The sequence below is a fragment of the Candida oxycetoniae genome, assembly GCF_023343755.2.
Source record: "Candida oxycetoniae strain CBS 10844 chromosome Unknown scaffold53, whole genome shotgun sequence".
Taxonomy (NCBI): domain Eukaryota; kingdom Fungi; phylum Ascomycota; class Pichiomycetes; order Serinales; family Debaryomycetaceae; genus Lodderomyces; species Lodderomyces oxycetoniae.
This window is the reverse complement of record NW_026055428.1, coordinates 20,860-38,470: the sequence shown is the minus strand read 5'-3', so window position 1 is coordinate 38,470 and position 17,611 is coordinate 20,860. Positions and strand designations below refer to the sequence as shown.

The window sequence follows — 17,611 nt, the reverse complement described above, 5'->3', positions numbered from 1 at the left end:
TACTTTTTATCGTTTCTCCTCCTTATGTTTTCCACTAATACTTTTTATCGTTTCTTCTCCTAATATTTTCCACCGGTAGTTCTTGAGTTTCCCGAATATCTTCCACTACTGGGGATAGAATTTCTTGAGTAATATTTTGACTAGATGGCCAGAAACTCGGCAAAATACCAGCTTTTTTGAATAACCATGCAACTCTATCCGTTGGCTCTGCGCCTCTTCCTAGCCAATATTTAGCTCTATGAAAATCCAAACTTATATCTTTTACTGGCATCGACTTGTCAAAAGATGGTTGCGGAGTAGGTACCGAGTTATAAGTTCCAATAACTTCAATTGGCACTTTCTGTTGAGCCTTTTTCGCTTTCATCACTACGATATTATAAATAGGCTGGTGCTTACGACCAAATCTGGCAAGCCTTATTCTGATTAAATTCCTCTTATGAGCAGTCTTCTCCGCTAGGGACATCACTGGCTTGGACATAGACATAACGGCTAAGGAAACAACTATGAAAAAAAAAATTTCAATGGAAGAGTTATGGTTGAAAAAAGTGAAAAAAAAAAAATCGTTTTGGTAGAAGAGAAAAAAGTTTCTAGTTGATAAATGATAAGTAGTTAATATATATATTCTATACTCTACTACTTTACTGTCTTCTATACTTTATAGGGCTCAAGCTAAAGCTTCTTTTGAGCTTTGTATTTCTGTTTGTTTTTTGGTTTCGAGATTTTGGACTTTCCAAGGACTTTTGTGTGTTTAGTTGTCGCTTGTCTTTTGGATTTACTCTCATTATTATTACCATCATCATTATCGTCGTCAGACCAAATATCGTCATCTCCGTTCTTAGTTTTCTTAAACTTCAATTTATTCTTTTGTCCTCTGACTGGAGCTTGTTTGACGGCATCCAAATATGCATCAACGCCCGATGATTTCTTAGCCAAGGGGTCTTCCTCAGTGATACCATTTTCTGAGATATATAATTTACCATTCTTAGTCAAAGCTTGTTTATCCAGCTTCGAATTGACCATCCTCTGAGACTTGGATGAGTGGATATGTGCTAAAGCTTGGCGATCTAACAAGTCAAGTGGATCATCACCGGATTCTACTATAACCTGGCTAAACTTTCTATTGCCCTTTTTAATTTTTTCGGCATCTTCATCATATATATCAACTTCATCGTCATCGGATACATCTGAATCGTATAACGCTTCCTCGTAGGCAGAAACAAATTTTTTATTCTTCTTGTTTGAAACCTTGCTAGAATTTCCTTCACCCGTTGATGATAATAATATTGATGACGAGGATGATGATGTCGATTTTTCCAACTCCTGTTTCCTCTTGGCTCTGTTTCGAGCCTTTTTAATATTCGCAACTAGTTTTTGATCTTCTTCAGGAATGGCATTCTCCACCTCCTCAACACCAAATTTTTTAATTAACCGTTCTATGATGTGCTTTACCTTGCTTTTGAAATGTCCCTTATGCTCATGTGACCATCTCATCAACTTTGTGAGAAGCTCCTGCAAATTTTGCTTAACCATCTCTTCAGGCAAAGATAGCACTTCAACTTTCACAAACCCAATTGCCGATTTTGCAATCTCTCTAGAATTATGAGTGAGGAATAACTCAACAGTGGATGCTATTTCAACTAATGTCTCTGCAGGTAGATCGCCCCGAAATTCAAACACAAGGCAAGAGATGGCTGTAATTGTAGCCGATATCATGTGTGGATTTTGTGCCGCCAACCCAGCACTTACCATAGTGAAGAACTCGGTCAATGATGCCTGGGTTGGCTCCGCACCGGGCTCAAAACCCGGGACTTTAGAATTATCAACCAACCCACCGTTTCTCATCTTGTGACCCATTTTTATTAAAATTTGATATGACAATCCCCTTGTTTTTTCATTCACATCCTTCGTTGCCATTATGATCTCTTGTAAAATAGAAGGTATAAAAAACAAATCTGTACTTGGGAGAATATCTAATACCAACAAAATAACACTCAACCTGGCAGATCTTGAAGATTGGTTTGTGCAATCTGCGGTTTTCACCAACATTGACTCAATGTCGCCAATATACTTTGTAATTGACTTTTTACCCTGTTCAGATTCGCAAAGATTCGTTATAATTCTGTATGACCTCTTTTGAAGCAAGGGTTTAGATTCCAAAGAAACAGTGATGGCAAAGATCGAGAAAAGTGCATTATGTGAAGTGTCAGGTAAGTACTTGGCCATGGCAACAATCAAGTCCATCATAGTGACACTAGTATCGGGAGTGGAATCAGCAGAAGCCGCTTTCTTTAATGCACCCAGCGATTCTTTCTTCTTCTTCTCCTCCTCCTCGTCCAAAGCCGTCTTCAACATCCCACATACTTTATCGAAAGTGGAAGCTATCTCCGGAACAGGAAGGATCTGTAAATAAGCTTCTATGGCTTCCAAAACAAATCCTCTTGACTCGGGCATGGTGTAAGAAAATACATTAAACAACACAGTCAAAATGTTGGAAGCAATTGATTTCAAATATTCGATATTCTTTGCCGCTTCTTCTCTTGGAAACTCCTGCTGATGCAACAACAAAAAAACATCATCCTTATTATCATTGTTATCATTATTATCATTACTATTTTTATTACTATTGTTGTTGTTATCATCATTAGCATTAAATGATGACACTGATGATGATACACCATCACGGTACGACAAGTTTGATGTCACTAGCATTTTCCATGCATGACATATAAACGGTCTCAAGTCCACCTGGGCAAACATCAAGTCTGCCAATTCCGTAGCAAACTTTTCATCAAAAGCAGATATCAAGTCTCTCGGCAAATCACAAAAGCGAGGCAACAAAGACCAAACTTGATCAATAATGGTTTGAAATATCTTGTTGTTCATCGACTCCCTTTGACTAGAATTTTCTATTTGTGCTCTAAAAAACTCGACTGTTGGCAAAATCTTGATTTTGTAATAATTTAGTTGAGCACAACGCACATTATCCCTAAGGAGGGGCAAGAGCCAGGCTCTACCAGGACCACCACCACCACTTGTATTGGTATTGGTACCATTGTCTCCTAAATTCAATGGAAGCACGCTTAATACTGCTTCAGGACCAATGGCTGAAATTGCGGCACCAATGCACTCCTCTGCTTCTTTGTTATGAGGGAAATGGTCTGCTTCATTTGTCCTCCAATCGCCTATTGTTTTAATGATACTCAAAAAATCAGGGTTTGCTCTCGATTGAAATTTCAAAATTGCTGCTTTGACAAACGCCAATACCAGACCTATTGCATGTTGGTACTTGATCGAGAATAATTCAGTCTCTATCATCTCAGCTATAAATGTAATGGTGCTATCAACTACTTCATAAATGTCTTCAGTAATGCTATATTGAGTATTTGGTTGCAAAAGAAACTTATCAGGAATAGTTTGTGATATAATGGAAACTAAACAGTTTGATGCGTTCGTATAAAGGTCCTTAGAATCCGACAACAAAAGCTGAGATACCACTACCAATACTTGTGGTAACCTCTTGATACACTCTAAAGGTGATAGCATACTATACCCCTCCAATGCTTTCGCCACAACTCGCAACCAAGTAGTACTCAAATGAATGTCATTGGTACTAGGCTTCAAGTCAAAGATTATGTCCAACACTTTTGTGTACTTGGCAATATCAACTACATTGGTCATTGACTTGAATAAACCTTCAAATGCTTCAAAAGCTGCTGCGACCAAGAATTGGTCAGTTGTTTTAGATACATCTAACAACGCGTCACACAAGTCTTCAATATTCTCCACTGGCCATGAAATCGTAGAAGCTATAGTCGCTATGAGTTGCAAACAATGGATGATTTGCGACTTGGTATCTTTGTCAATGTTACTCTTTTTCTTATTTTTTTTACCTTGGTAAAGTATATCCTTGAGGCGCTTTAGTGAAGCATCCGAAGCAATGGCACCTGTGATATGCACAGAGTTCATGTTTGTTGATGACTTCTCTAATATCAGTTTTACCGCTTCTTGAGCTCTTCTTCTCACTTTTGGCCTCGCATCAAATGATAACTCAATGAGCGCCAAAAATGCCCTGTTTGGAGATATTGCACCGGCACGGTGTGTCGTCCATAGTAAATTGTCTTGTGCTAATAGTAAGCTTTCAATAGCCCCAATAGCTGATCTGGCCAAAGGAGCGTCTGCTTCTACATTTAGTAGTTGTGATATCTTCAACAATATTTCCTTAAACTTTTGTTTAAGAAAAGGTTTAGGGGTGAAGGGGAATAAAAGATCAAGGAAGTAAGTAGTACTTGCTGCTAAGCTTCCATCGATAATTTTGTCATCTTTGATACACTGATCAAGCAAGGATAAGAAAGAAACAACATAACTTATTGGCGTTTTTGCGTCATTCTGCTCCTCAATATTTTCTTCAACTGCCGATAAAATTATAGCCAAATGTTTCTGATTGTCCAATTTTGAATTGATCTGAGAACGTATTTTTAAAAGTTTGTCTTCTAACTCATTCTGGTCGACAAATACCTGTTGGTCGGCCGTTCCATCTCCAGACATCATCTATAGTTTGACTGGATCAAGTAGAGAAAGGAAGGGAAGGAGAATCCCAATTCTTTAGTCGCATTTTTTTTTTCATCTTCGCGATGAGATGAGATGAGATGTTAGTCACGTGCACGGAAAAACACCTCCGTCGTGGGGGGGGGGGTTTTCTTATTTTGTACAAGTATACTTGTAGTTGTAGTTGTAGTTGTAGTTGTAGATATATTACTACAAAATTGCAAAGAAACCACATACATACACACACTCTTTTTGTAGGGACTTTATGCTTCTAAATTCAACAGATCCAACAAAGTATCAATAATTGCAATGTCTTGGTCGTATTTTAAAACAGCGTTTTTATAAAGATTGATGTTTTCAGCGTGCCGGTCAATAGTACCAAAGTAAAGAGGATCAAAACTTTCGCTTTCTTCGCTAATCGCATACTTCTTGGCCAAATAGTATCTAATATCATCAACCAATTCAATGGTATCCGTAGCTTGTCGTTCTCTAATTCTGGCAGCAGATTCATTAATCATCATCATCAATTTCTTTTTCTCCTTAGTTTCCTGGCAGATTGCTTGCAAGTTGTAGGCAATCATTTTAGTCACGTGCTGCTCAAGTTTATCGCACCTTGTTTGCCAGGATATTCGTATCAAGTCGAACGCATCGTGATTAAGCTCCGACTCCAACTGTTGTAATTCTGCATAGTTGAATTTCCCAAATTGAGAACTAACTCGTACAGCACACATTGTCTTCAACCTTTCCAAGAACAACTCATCAGCCGCTATCAAAAGCTCAATAACGTTCTCCAAGGGGATATTGCTAACATTATCATGGTATAGGTACGATAGCACCATGGCTGCAACTTTTTCATTTGCAGTGCTGCTGGACAACAGAATAACAGGGAGATGCACAGAATCTAAGTTTTCTCGATTAATAATAGCCACCGTATTTTCACCTTCACCTTCACGATATAACGGTATGCCACCCATTGACAATGTGAATATCTCCGATTTAAACATTGTTTCAAAATATTCGGACCTTGCCAAAATTGACTTGTTCAATGGAAAGTATACTACGCTTTCGGTATCGGAGTCAACGCAGCTTAATATGATATCTGGTATTGATGGCAGCTCAAGAAATTGCCCTCGCCTCTTCTCAGTAATAAACTCTTGACAATCTATATCTTCAAGATCAATATCCTGGTTTAGGTTCATTGGCGACGTAAACTTTTCCAGAATTATATCTCGCACCAAGAACAAGTCCAAATCCTTTCTCGCCTTTTCGACAAACTTGAATGCCCACTCATGTTTGATCTTAGATTGCCCTTTCTCATCATCGGCTACAGCGGATATATCGGTTATGCCACTAACCAAATCAAAAAGTTCGTACGCCGTTGCTAATTCAAGTACTTTTGCACGAATCGATTTGTCGATAATCACTATTGAGTCATTGCGCAAGTATATGTAGTCAACAATCACCTTGAAAGCCTCAGGCGTAACATTGGATGACAATGTCACTACATTCAAGTATTTCCAATCTCCCAAAAGCTTTTTCTTAAAGTACGAGCTTCTGGCTGCCAATAAGAATCTATGTAATGCAATTGACTCGCCATAATCAGGTATGTTACCAGAAAACTTGAAAAGTATGTCTTTGTTTGTATTGGTTGCAAGTAAAGAGGCTATGTGCCCGGCAAATGGCTGGTTCATATCAACTGCTTTTGAAATGTCGAAACTCACCAACAAATCCCTGATTTCGTCTGTCAAGGCACCATAAATGCATCTTGCCCCTTGAAAAGTGTCTCTATCGCACACTGCTCCTCTTTTTAACAAGAGTTCAACTATTTTAATATGTCCACATAAGGAACTCAAAATCAATGGAGAATAATCGTACTCGTCGACTTGGTTCACATCAAGATCCGGCGTGCTTAATAGCGAGTCCACTACCTCGTAATCTCCAGTTCGACATGCCATACAAATCTTGTTGAAGGCATCAGAAATTTTTGGCGATTGGGAAGAGCTTGTTTTGTGAGATGAAGGTTGCAACAACGACGACGAAGATGTAGCAGCGGTAGATGTAGCAGCAGCAGCAGCAGCAGCAGCAGTAGTAGTAGTAGTAGTTCTTGTTGTTGCGTACCGATCAGCTAAACTGGTGAATATCAGCAGCAGCTCCATCGAGTTTGAAGATTCATTATCAAACTCTTCAAACTCTTGCGACATTCTCTTTTCTCTTACTTTCAGACTTTCACTAGAGCAACCAAAGGGGAGCTGGTTAATCTTGCTCTAGTCCTAATTGATAATCATCAAAACCCACTTATCTTGTATTCTCTTTTTTTTTATCGTTGAAAAACATTTCTTTTCTTTTTTTTTTTCTTTTGCTAAAGTGATAAGATTTCGGAACGTTTTTCCAGATTGATAAGATACTTGTTAAGTAAGTGTGTGAAGTTACTGCCATACTACCATTCAAACCTACATTTGAGTAAATGAAATGCCTTTCTGAATTAGAGAAGCACGGGTTATTGTTATTGTTGTTCAATTAAACGTGGTTGCTCTTGTTTGCGCCGATTTTTTAGATTTATATGTTAACCACAGTTTCTATTACTGTAGATAGAAAGAGAGCATTTTCGAAAAAGCTAATGGTAAAAAGTACTCATAAAAACTTTAAGTGAAAGATATTGAAAAAAGGGGATACTAATTTAAAAATTTTCAATTTTTTTTTATAGAATAGACGTTATTGAAAACAGGTAATTTTCGCAATAATAACAAAAATGGCTGCAAATTGTCTCTCATAATTGAAAGTTTTATGATTGAGTGCGTTCGTATTAACAAAATACATATTGAACCAAGTGCATACATATATAGACACATCTTCTTCTTAGAAAAGAGGTTCAGTCTCATAACCGAGCACGTGTGTGATATAATTATCAAACACACACACGGGCTTGTTTGCATCAACTCAGTCTGTTGAATAATAGCTAATAAGAGACTAATAAGAGCTAATCATAGAGTAAGTGATTGTGCAACTTGCACTACGGACTGAAAATTACTGACGGGTTTGCAAAAAATATAAATGTGTGTAAACCTTGTACACGTGCACTACTTTTACTTTTTATGAATTTTTTTTTTTTTTTATTTCAATTTGCAGTAATTTAAAAAGTAGTGAAAAATTTTCCTTTCTCACATTTTCCATTTATCCTTTCCTTGCAACATCCAATTAATACTTACAGAATCATGTCAGACCAAGAAGTTTTAGTCTTGAGAGGTACTTTAGAAGGCCACAAAGGTTGGGTCACTTCATTGGCCACCACCCCAGTCCATCCAGATTTGTTATTGTCTGGTTCAAGAGATAAGACCTTGATCAAATGGAAATTGACTGGAGGTGAAGACAACCAATACGGTGTCCCAAAAAAATCATTCACCGGCCACTCCCACATTGTTCAAGATGTCACTATCAGTGCTGATGGTGCTTACGCTTTATCTGCTTCATGGGATAAAACCTTGAGATTATGGGATCTTGAATCTGGTAAAACTACCAGATTTGTTGGTCACAAAGGTGATGTTTTATCCGTCTCCATTGCCAACAACTCTAGACAAATTGTCTCAGCTTCAAGAGACAAGACCGTTAAGGTTTGGAACACCATTGGTGAATGTATGGCTACTTTGACTGGCCACAATGACTGGGTCTCAGCTGTCAGAATTTCTCCATCAAATGAAAATCCTTCTGTTATTTCAGCTTCTTGGGATAAAACTGTTAAGGTATGTTTTACTTTTGCTTTTTACTCTATTTTTTTTTTTTGGGATTAATCAAATTTCAAGTGATGAACATTTCATATTTGCTACTTCAGACGAGGCTTTCAGCCTCGAATGAGACATTTTTTATCACCAAGATCTCTGATTGAAATATATCAATCCCAGTTGAAAGAATATTTTTACTAACAGTTTTTCTTTTTTTTTTTTTTTTTTTAACTAGTCATGGGATTTAACTGATTACACCACCAACGCTGACTTTATTGGTCACACTGGTTACATATCATGTATTACATTATCTCCAGATGGATCATTATGTGCTTCTGCTGGTAAAGATGGTGTTATCATCTTATGGGACTTGAACTCAAACAAAACTTTATACACTTTAGATGCCAAAGCTGAAGTTCACGCCTTGGCTTTCTCACCAAACAGATACTGGTTAGCTGCTGCTACTACTACTGGAATCAAGATCTTCAAATTACAAGAAAGATCATTGTTGGACGAGTTGAAACCAGAATTCGCTATTGGTGCTAACGCCAAAGACCCAGAAGCTATCTCATTAGCTTGGTCTGCTGATGGTCAAAACTTGTTTGCAGGTTACACTGATAATGTTATTAGAGTATGGCAAGTTATGACTCCATCTGCTTAAAAGAAAATAGCAGTTTAGAGAGAAAGAGAGATTAAAGGGGAAGGAAATTGTACTATTAGGTAAGAAATAAGAAGGGTGTATATATAACGTCTATTTACAAACTTTGAAAGTCTCTCATTCTATTAAATATATTTTTCCACTTGCGCTTCCGCCAACTGACCAATTTTGTGTAGGGTGCAACGTGCAAACAGCAGGTACAGCACCTATTTGATCGTTTAAATGCGCCAAAATATGGCCTTCTTGGTCATAAACATCCATTCCCCTTTTCATGTTTGCAATGATAAATTTTTGCATGCCATCTTGAGGGTCCTCTTGCCACTTTGACTTTAAGATGGATACCCATCTACCAGTTTGACAATTGTGTTTTATTTTGTTGACCGGCTTGAGATTATCTGGGAGAATAATTTCATCGATTGCTTGTACTTCGGGATGTTTGTAATTAGGTAAGTAGTCTGATTGCCATTTGGTGATTTTGGGCTCCTTGTTGTAGTTGAATATACAAATTTGATCATCATAACCGTTGCACACAAGGCGATTTTCAATGTTCCAGTCAACTGTAGATATGGATAAACGAGACACGTAATTTCCGTACATGTGGGGACTCTTTTGCTTTTCAAATTCTGAGTACACCAGTGGTCCTATTTTGCGTAGATCCCAAATTCTTAAAGTTCTATCCAACGATGCAGTGGCTATCTGGTAAGAATTGTTTGGATTTATTGCAAACCCGCCTATTTTCTTATCGTGTAACCTCAAATAATTTTCATGTCTCTTTGGCTTGGATCTCAAATCGTATCTGGCAAAAATTCCCTCCAATGTGCTCAAGTACAACAAGTTCGGGTCTTCTCGCACAAAATTGATATCACTAACTCCAAACTCCGAGTTATGTGCATCGCTCAAATAGATAACTTCCGAAGTTGACAATTTGTTCAAGTCCAAAGATCGCACACTACCGTCATAAGAAGCTGAAATGAGCTTTTGCAACTGGTTTCTAGGGGTCAATATTTTGGATATATTCCTACCATGTGGTCGTAAAATTGAAATGGTAGGATCTTCCGAATTAGAGTCGGGGGCCCATATCCCCAAATTACCATTTGTGTCCCCGGCTGCTACAATCCTGTCCGTGGTGGAAGGATGAAACAGAATAGACGTGATTCGATTATGCGTAAGCTTAATTTCCAATGGATCGAATTTTGGATAAATATGCATACTTTCAAATTCCTTCCTCTTGGCATCAATTGATTTGTTGCTGTTGGTTTCGTGTTTCTTGATCTTTTCGTAAAAGTCTCCTGCTGAAAACTTGTCGCCCACCAATTGAATCAATTTCAAAACTTCAGATTCTTCTTTTACGAGATCTTCATAGTCTTTATCACCATCACCATCGCCATCATTTTCAGATTTGACTTTATTGCGCACCTTATCTTCAAAAACCATATCACCCTTCTTGCGATCGGTAATCAAGTCTATCAAATTGAAGTCACCAAATAACTTGGTTCGCTTCAAGTTCTCATATTCTCGTTTCTGACGTTCCTTAGCTTCTTCTTGTTCTCTGTGTCTCGCATACTCTTCAGGATTTTCTGCTTCCGATTTAATCCCCGCAAGACGCCGAGACCTTCTAGCCGGCTCTACTACCTTCTTTTCTTTTTTACTAACTCGACCTGACGATCTAACTGTTTTTTTCCTTTGCAACAGCAGCGACTGTTGCTGCGATGACGTTGATGCAGATCTTGCAATCTCATTAGATATATCCCCAGATATTGAATCAAGATTCAATTTCGAAAGCAACTCCTTGTTTCGTTTAATATTCTGTTGCCTTATTCTTTCAAACTCTGTTAGCGTCATTATATATATATATATATATATATATATGCTTGTTAAGTTATAAACCCTCCTCCATATAGTGGGAATGTCCCTCGTAGTGCAATGTTCAAAGTTGTTTTTTCCCCAAATGTTCTCGACGACCTAATAAATACGCGTCAGGTGGTATCATATCGTCCCAACTGGCACGCGCGTGGGCGCACCACGCGTTCGAGCGCCTCATGGTTCGACAATATTTTGATGTTTTTGATGTTTTTTGATGTTTTTTGATATTTTGTATTTATTAGTTTACAGGTTTTATTCTATAGAAACTGAGCGTAATACATCACCACACAAGTACAAACTTCCACATATTACAACAACGGTACCAGATTTGGTCTTATTTCTTTCTCTTAGATATTCAAATACATCGTCGATATATGCGTTTTCCAAAGCGAGTTCGACATTGCAATATTTCTCTGCCACCTTTTTGATCTTCTGGACCAGTTCGCAGTGAATCCAAGGCATTCGGTCTGGTTGCAGAAATAGAGACGGTACTACCACATCGTTACCTGGCTTTCTTATTAGGTGTTTCATAATATTGTCCAAGTTCTTACCTCGCGTTACCCCAATCACAAAAAGGATATCTTGCTCCAAATAGTTTTTTCTTAAATACTTGCCCAATTCGATCGCCGAACTTTCATTGTGAGCACCGTCGATGAGCACTTGCATTTCTTTGAGTCCTTTTACTTTTATCGATTGTAACCTTCCTGGCCAATTTGTGTTTTTTATCCCCGATATGATCTTTTCCGTAGAAAAGGCGTAGGGGTGGTGGTCTACATGGTGATATGCGCTTAAGGAGCTCAAAATTCTCAATGCTAGAGCTAGATTGTTGATCTGGTAATCACCTCTCAAGGGACTATACTGAATCATGTTTCTGTCCATTGCACTTGGAGTAACCACATGCATCGGACATGAAACGGAGCGACTTTTTTCTCGTAGTATGTTCAAGACACTTTCTCCATTCAGAGAATCGACAAAGCAAGGGATGTCTTGCTTCATGATGCCAGCTTTTTCCCAAGCAATCTTTTCAATAGTGTTTCCAAGTAATTTCTCGTGATCCATCCCTATCATAGTAATTCCAGTAGCCACAACTCCACCTGTTGGTTGGCCTGTTTTCTTATGAAATGCAGTTAGGACATTGGTGGCATCGAGTCTTCCACCAACCCCGACTTCAATTAAAGCCAACTCAACTCTTTCTAATTCAAAGATTCTCAATGCCGTGACCGTGAGGATTTCAAATTCCGTACACTTGAGTTCTAATTCCTCGTTTATTTGAGTAACTTTACTATTGATAATGTCGAATTTGGACCGCGGGTACACCTCGTTGTTGATACATATGCAATCATTGATTTCCACCATATGAGGTGAGGTGAATTTTCCATTACGTATTCGACTTTGAGTCAAGATAGATGATAAATATGCTAACGTCGAGCCCTTTCCATTAGTACCTGCAATATGTATCGACTTATAACTCAAATGAGGGTTGTTTAGGTGAGCTAAAAGCTTCGTTATTCGAGCTAACCCGAGGTCGATGGGCATATGAAGTAACCAAGCTCGATGAGTTCTATACTAAAAGATTTTAGGTTGAAAAAAAGAAAGAAAAAGAAAGAAAAAAAAAAAGGACCCCCCCCCCATTGAAAAGAGAACAATTGAAGCCGTGTGTAGGAAGGTATATCTCTCAATGATGTCCAAAGAAACACCCAGCAATTACATCCAGGAGCGGTTAGACGCGCTATCTGAAATAGATTTTCGGATTGTTTCCTTACTTGAGAATTTTTCCTCTTTATTTGAGACATATTCATGTAAGAATGAAGATACGTTTATTTCCGATGCTAATTTGATTTTCAACCAGTTGAGTAAAGTCGCAATAGAGTTGCGCAAAGAGGTGAAACATATGGACGACAATATTGGCGTATATGATAAGAACAAAGACGGAATAATGATATTACCAATAAATGTTGATCAGAAGAATGCACAACTAGGGCGGGAGAAGTTGAATTTGGAAATTAAAGAGTTACGGCGATTATTGCATAGGGAGAAACCGACAATTCAAGAGGAGAGCGAGAGTGTAGAGAGGAATGATTCTAAAAAAGAGGACACTGACCTTGAAATGGTTGAATAAAACACTTATTTCTTTACTTGCCTTTTTATATCTCCTCGAGATAGCCCTGTTGGATCAACCTTTCGACATCGCTTTTGCGAACATAGAACTGGGAGTCCTTAATTAAATTGAAGGAGCCGTATTCTGTGGTGACATCTCCACCATCCTTTAGGCATCGCACATCAATGAAAATGTCAGATGGGGTTTGTAAGTCGCCCATCAAATCCAAGTACTCACCAAACTTCAGCTTATAGTTCATGATCAACTCTTGATAATTTTTATAAAAATCTTGCTCGAAATGGTTTAAATTTGTCATTTCCAACTGGGTAGTATAACTTGGTATTGTATTTGCTGCCGGTGCGGGGTTACCGTTGGTTCTATTTGATGATGATGATGTTGTTGTTGTCGATGTTGTTGTTTTCGAAGGTGTAGTGCCGCTTGCCTCATTACTTACAGGGGTGACTGATGATGAAGGGACGTTTGTATCTATAGAATCGTATGGATCAATATTTAGCCATGAAAATTCCACGAGTTTATCGCTTCGCAATTTCTCATACGCTAGTAGACACCTTTTATTCCTCCTCATTGACAAATGTGTAACAAAAGTTTGGCATTGGTTGATTTTCTGATCTTGCTTAAACTGCTCATCAAACTTGTTAACATCATTTTGAAGATTTTCCATTGCTATTTGCAAATATTCCGAATCCTTGTTCAAATCGTTAGTCTCCTTTACGATATCACGGATGAGATCAGCCTGATACATTGGTATGCTTGGCAAATTGGCGAACCGTTTAGCATCCAACACGAGCTTATTTGCAAGATCACCATACATTTTTTGATCAACAAGGGGAAAAGAGAAGAGAAGAGTTGAGTTGATTTCTTTAGTTTTTAGGAGCGCGCTTATCTTGAAGATCTTGAGAAGAGAAAAAGTGACTAGAGACTAGAGACTAGAGACTAGAGACTAGACGAGTGAAACGAGTCTAGTCGATAGAAACTAGTTGAAAGAGAAAGAGAAAGAGAAAGAGAAAGAGAAGAGTCGATAGAGAGACTAGTCTATAGAGAGACTAGTCTATAGCGTGTAGATATATAGAGAGAACACACACGGTGGCAGCTAGTGGTAGTATCTACTATCGAGGAACGAGATAGTAGAAAACTGTAGTAGTACTCAATAAAAGTGCTCTAGTGGGTGATAGTAGAAAACTGTAGTAGTACTCAATAAAAGTGCTCTAGTGGGTGATAGTAGAAAACTGTAGTAGTACTCAATAAAAGTGCTCTAGTGGGTGATAGTAGAAAACTGTAGTAGTACTCAATAAAAGTGCTCTAGTGGGTGATAGTAGAAAACTGTAGTAGTACTCAATAAAAGTGATTTAATGGATGATAGTAATAGAATACACTCGTAGTAGTACACTGGTAGAAAGTACTCTAATGGTTGATTGTAGTAGATTTTGCTTATGCTGTGCTTATGGTCGTACTATCGAGCATAGCGGAACAGTCAAAAGTGCTCTAGTGCTCTCCTCGATAGACTGTTTTATGGACAGTGCTATGGACAGTGCTTATGCACTTCACTGCTTGTACTCTGTAGTCTCTCTTATGCCCACTGCTTATGCTCTCATGCACTCTACTCTCTCTATCTACACTCTATAGACTAGACTCGTTTCACTCGTCTGGTCTCTCTCTATCTACACTTTACATACTAGACTCGTTTCACTCGTCTAGTCTCTCTCTACCTACACTCTATAGACTAGTCTCGTTTCACTCGTTTAGTCTTTCTATCTAGTCATTCTCTATCTACTATGTCTATCGACTAGACTCGTTTCACTCGTCTAGTCTCTTGTTTTGATATACCGCCATTACATCAATACTACCATAAGCTTTCAAAGCACTTTTAGTTCCATCAGCCTCACTCGCGACATTGTGTTTATCGGCAGTAGTTTCGCCTTCTGGTGGTCCACTATCGAGCAGTGACACTATCTCGCTCTGCTCAATAGTTGACTAGAAGAGTGAAACGAGTCTAGTTAATTAAGTAGAGATAAAGAGAAAATACTATAGCTAGTGGTGGCAGCTAGTGTGCTCCACTTTCTTGGTCTGCTCGATAGTGTCGGCAAGTATGTTCGATAGTATCGCAAGGTAAATACATTCAAATTTACAGTTTTTCTATAAAAGGCAAAGAATGTTTACTTTTATGATTAACCTTTATGCTTGGCCTTTATACTAAACCAGTATCCTTTATACTATCAAGCAGTGCGACATAGTGTCGTTCGCAGTATGCTCGATAGTGTCACTAGTATGCTCTACTATCTTGCTCTGCTCGATAGTGTCACTAGTATGCTCTACTATCTTGCTCTGCTCGATAGTGTCACTAGTATGCTCTACTATCTTGCTCTGCTCGATAGTGTCGACCAGTATGCTCTACTATCTTGCTCTGCTCGATAGTGTCGACCAGTATGCTCCACTATCTCGCTCTGCTCGATAGTGTCGATAGTGTTGATAGTGTCGATAGTGTTGATAGTGTCGATAGTGTCGATAGTGTCAGCAGAAAAAAACTTCAATGTAAACTTTCATTCCATTTCTTATCGATTGTTTCTTAAATTAAACTCTCTTTAATTTAAATCAGCTTTGAAGGCTGTGCATTTAATTGTTTCCAAACAATAAAAATATTGCTGTCGAGTATATTGCTGTGAAAATCCTGTTTCTGTGGAAACCCCCGTGTGTTTACTTGGTCTACATTTTGACAAACAAACAACTTTGTTTTCACATCACTTCAAAAGTGTTATTCCATTAGCCGCTTGAATAACTTCTTCATTCTCGGCTGGGCCTTTTTTTCCCCTCGCCTTTATTCGGCAATTGAAACTTGAACAGATTTATTCATTTAATTGTCTCCCTTAACTTTGTCCTATCATTCATTCATATAGGAATATATATATATATATATTCCTCCTTTTCAGTGGGCATGTCTCTCCAGAAAAACAAAATTGAACCGTTGTTGGACAATTTGCAAAGCATCCAATCAAACCTCGACGAGTATTTACCAGCCGCTTACTGTTTTATACAAGCACAAAAGGTCCATTTCACCCCTATTGAAAAAGATGAAAACGAGGGGAGGGACGACAATACCGACAGCTCCGTCGTTATAGCACTAGAAAACGAAAGGTTGCCCTTCAATGTTAACGTGTTCAAAAATGGTATAGCATCAAAAGTAGATGCCGATTTCTTGCCAGATAAGTTGTATTTGAAAAATAAAAACCTTCTTTATAGCCTCAACAACCCGTCTACATCTGATGTAGAAACTGAGAGCAATGGAAATAGCTTATTGGTACCGTCAATGTCAATGTCAACGTCAACATCTGGAACTTTGAATTCTGATCATTTAAATTCGTCTTTGCCGTTTGATTCAAAGTCGAGATCAAGATCTCCATCTCCATCTCCCTCTCCACCAGCTACTTGCGCCGACAATATGACAAGCTCTTTATATTTGCCGAAAATGGTGATCAATTTGACCGAAAATTTGCAAACAGAGTTTCAACAGTTGAAAAGATTGATTTTAAAAGTGTTCCCTCGGTGGCACAATGAGAATAAGTTGAAATTAAAACAACTTACTGGCGGTATCACAAATATGCTTTTATCGTGCGAATATGATGGCACAACAACAATTCTTATCAGAGTTTACGGCCACGGAACAAATCTCATCATCGACAGACATCGCGAGTTTATTTCTCATCTTATATTAAACTCCATCGGCCTCGCACCGCCTGTTTACGCACGGTTCAAAAATGGATTGATCTACGGGTTTCTTCATGGAAGATCCCTCAAGCCAAGCGAGCTCAGCAATCCCCGGCTATATCCATTGGTTGCTCAACAATTGGGCAATTGGCATAAATCCTTAAACTACACGTTGATCGAGGAAGGCGTTGAAAAGATACGAGCTTTGAGACTCAGCTCACGAAGAAACTCGTTTAGCAAAAAGAAATCGTCGAAAAAGAAGAAAAGGTTCATTTCAAATATTTGGGAATTGATTGACGATTGGATCGAAATCGTGCCAGTAAACCCGGAACTAATTGCTTCTTTTCAACAGCATCTCAACATCGAAGTCAACGAACTCAACTTGAAAGATGTGGTAAAAGGAGAGTTCCATTGGTTACAGAAAACCCTCGAAGCTGTCAATTCACCAATAGTCTCTTCCCATTGCGATTTGTTATCGGGAAATATAATTGTTCCAGAAGACTACAACGAGAAAGTTTACAGTTACGACAACGACAACGACAACGACGACAACAACAACAACAACACACCACTACCAGACGTGGAATTTAATCCCGTTAAATTCATTGACTACGAGTATATGTTGCCCGCACCAAGAGCTTTCGATATTGCCAACCATTTCGCCGAGTGGCAGGGATTCGATTGTGATCGAAGTGCAATACCAGAGCCAAGCATCGATAACCCCACAATAGTAAAATTTTGTCAGGGGTACCTTAACAACAATGATATGCTCAAGATAGAGGAGTTGGTAAATGAGATTTCTATGTTTTATGGTCTCCCGGGTTTTTATTGGGGTATTTGGGCAATGATACAAAGTGAACTATCGAACATCGACTTTGATTACGCCAAGTATGGTAAATCAAGATTACAAGAATACTGGGACTGGAAGCTGATAAATGAGCAGAAATTAGACAAGTCAATTTAACAATATTTTTTTTTTTTCTTTTTCTTTTTCTTTTTCTTTTTCTTTTC

The 17,611-nt window shown here is 38.3% G+C and overlaps 8 protein-coding genes across 8 annotated transcripts; 2 read left to right on the top strand and 6 right to left on the bottom strand. All coding sequences in view use genetic code 12, as the record gives it.

Annotated features, from left to right (window-relative positions):
- Positions 1–34: 34 nt before the first annotated feature.
- Positions 35–484, bottom strand: KGF56_002410 (mitochondrial 37S ribosomal protein bS16m; the record flags this gene model as incomplete). The annotated part of the gene is made up of 1 exon (XM_049323636.1): positions 35–484. The coding sequence occupies one exon, from the start codon at positions 482–484 to the stop codon at positions 35–37; it is 450 nt and encodes a 149-aa protein (XP_049180525.1).
- A 185-nt stretch (positions 485–669) lies between these two features.
- KGF56_002409 (mRNA-binding protein) lies at positions 670–4,548 on the bottom strand (the record flags this gene model as incomplete). Its single annotated transcript, XM_049323635.1, has 1 exon — positions 670–4,548. One exon carries the CDS (start codon positions 4,546–4,548, stop codon positions 670–672), a length of 3,879 nt encoding a protein of 1,292 aa, XP_049180524.1.
- A 260-nt stretch (positions 4,549–4,808) lies between these two features.
- On the bottom strand, positions 4,809–6,746 carry KGF56_002408 (uncharacterized protein; the record flags this gene model as incomplete). The annotated part of the gene is made up of 1 exon (XM_049323634.1): positions 4,809–6,746. The coding sequence occupies one exon, from the start codon at positions 6,744–6,746 to the stop codon at positions 4,809–4,811; it is 1,938 nt and encodes a 645-aa protein (XP_049180523.1).
- A 1,011-nt stretch (positions 6,747–7,757) lies between these two features.
- ASC1 (40S ribosomal protein RACK1) lies at positions 7,758–8,922 on the top strand (the record flags this gene model as incomplete). The annotated part of the gene is made up of 2 exons (XM_049323633.1): positions 7,758–8,282; positions 8,497–8,922. The coding sequence occupies 2 exons, from the start codon at positions 7,758–7,760 to the stop codon at positions 8,920–8,922; spliced, it is 951 nt and encodes a 316-aa protein (XP_049180522.1).
- A 114-nt stretch (positions 8,923–9,036) lies between these two features.
- Positions 9,037–10,761, bottom strand: KGF56_002406 (uncharacterized protein; the record flags this gene model as incomplete). The annotated part of the gene is made up of 1 exon (XM_049323632.1): positions 9,037–10,761. The coding sequence occupies one exon, from the start codon at positions 10,759–10,761 to the stop codon at positions 9,037–9,039; it is 1,725 nt and encodes a 574-aa protein (XP_049180521.1).
- A 273-nt stretch (positions 10,762–11,034) lies between these two features.
- On the bottom strand, positions 11,035–12,318 carry KGF56_002405 (dihydrofolate synthase; the record flags this gene model as incomplete). Its single annotated transcript, XM_049323631.1, has 1 exon — positions 11,035–12,318. One exon carries the CDS (start codon positions 12,316–12,318, stop codon positions 11,035–11,037), a length of 1,284 nt encoding a protein of 427 aa, XP_049180520.1.
- Positions 12,319–12,926: 608 nt separating this feature from the next.
- Positions 12,927–13,712, bottom strand: PSF1 (DNA replication protein; the record flags this gene model as incomplete). The annotated part of the gene is made up of 1 exon (XM_049323630.1): positions 12,927–13,712. The coding sequence occupies one exon, from the start codon at positions 13,710–13,712 to the stop codon at positions 12,927–12,929; it is 786 nt and encodes a 261-aa protein (XP_049180519.1).
- Positions 13,713–15,830: 2,118 nt separating this feature from the next.
- KGF56_002403 (uncharacterized protein) lies at positions 15,831–17,564 on the top strand (the record flags this gene model as incomplete). Its single annotated transcript, XM_049323628.1, has 1 exon — positions 15,831–17,564. One exon carries the CDS (start codon positions 15,831–15,833, stop codon positions 17,562–17,564), a length of 1,734 nt encoding a protein of 577 aa, XP_049180518.1.
- Positions 17,565–17,611: the final 47 nt, after the last annotated feature.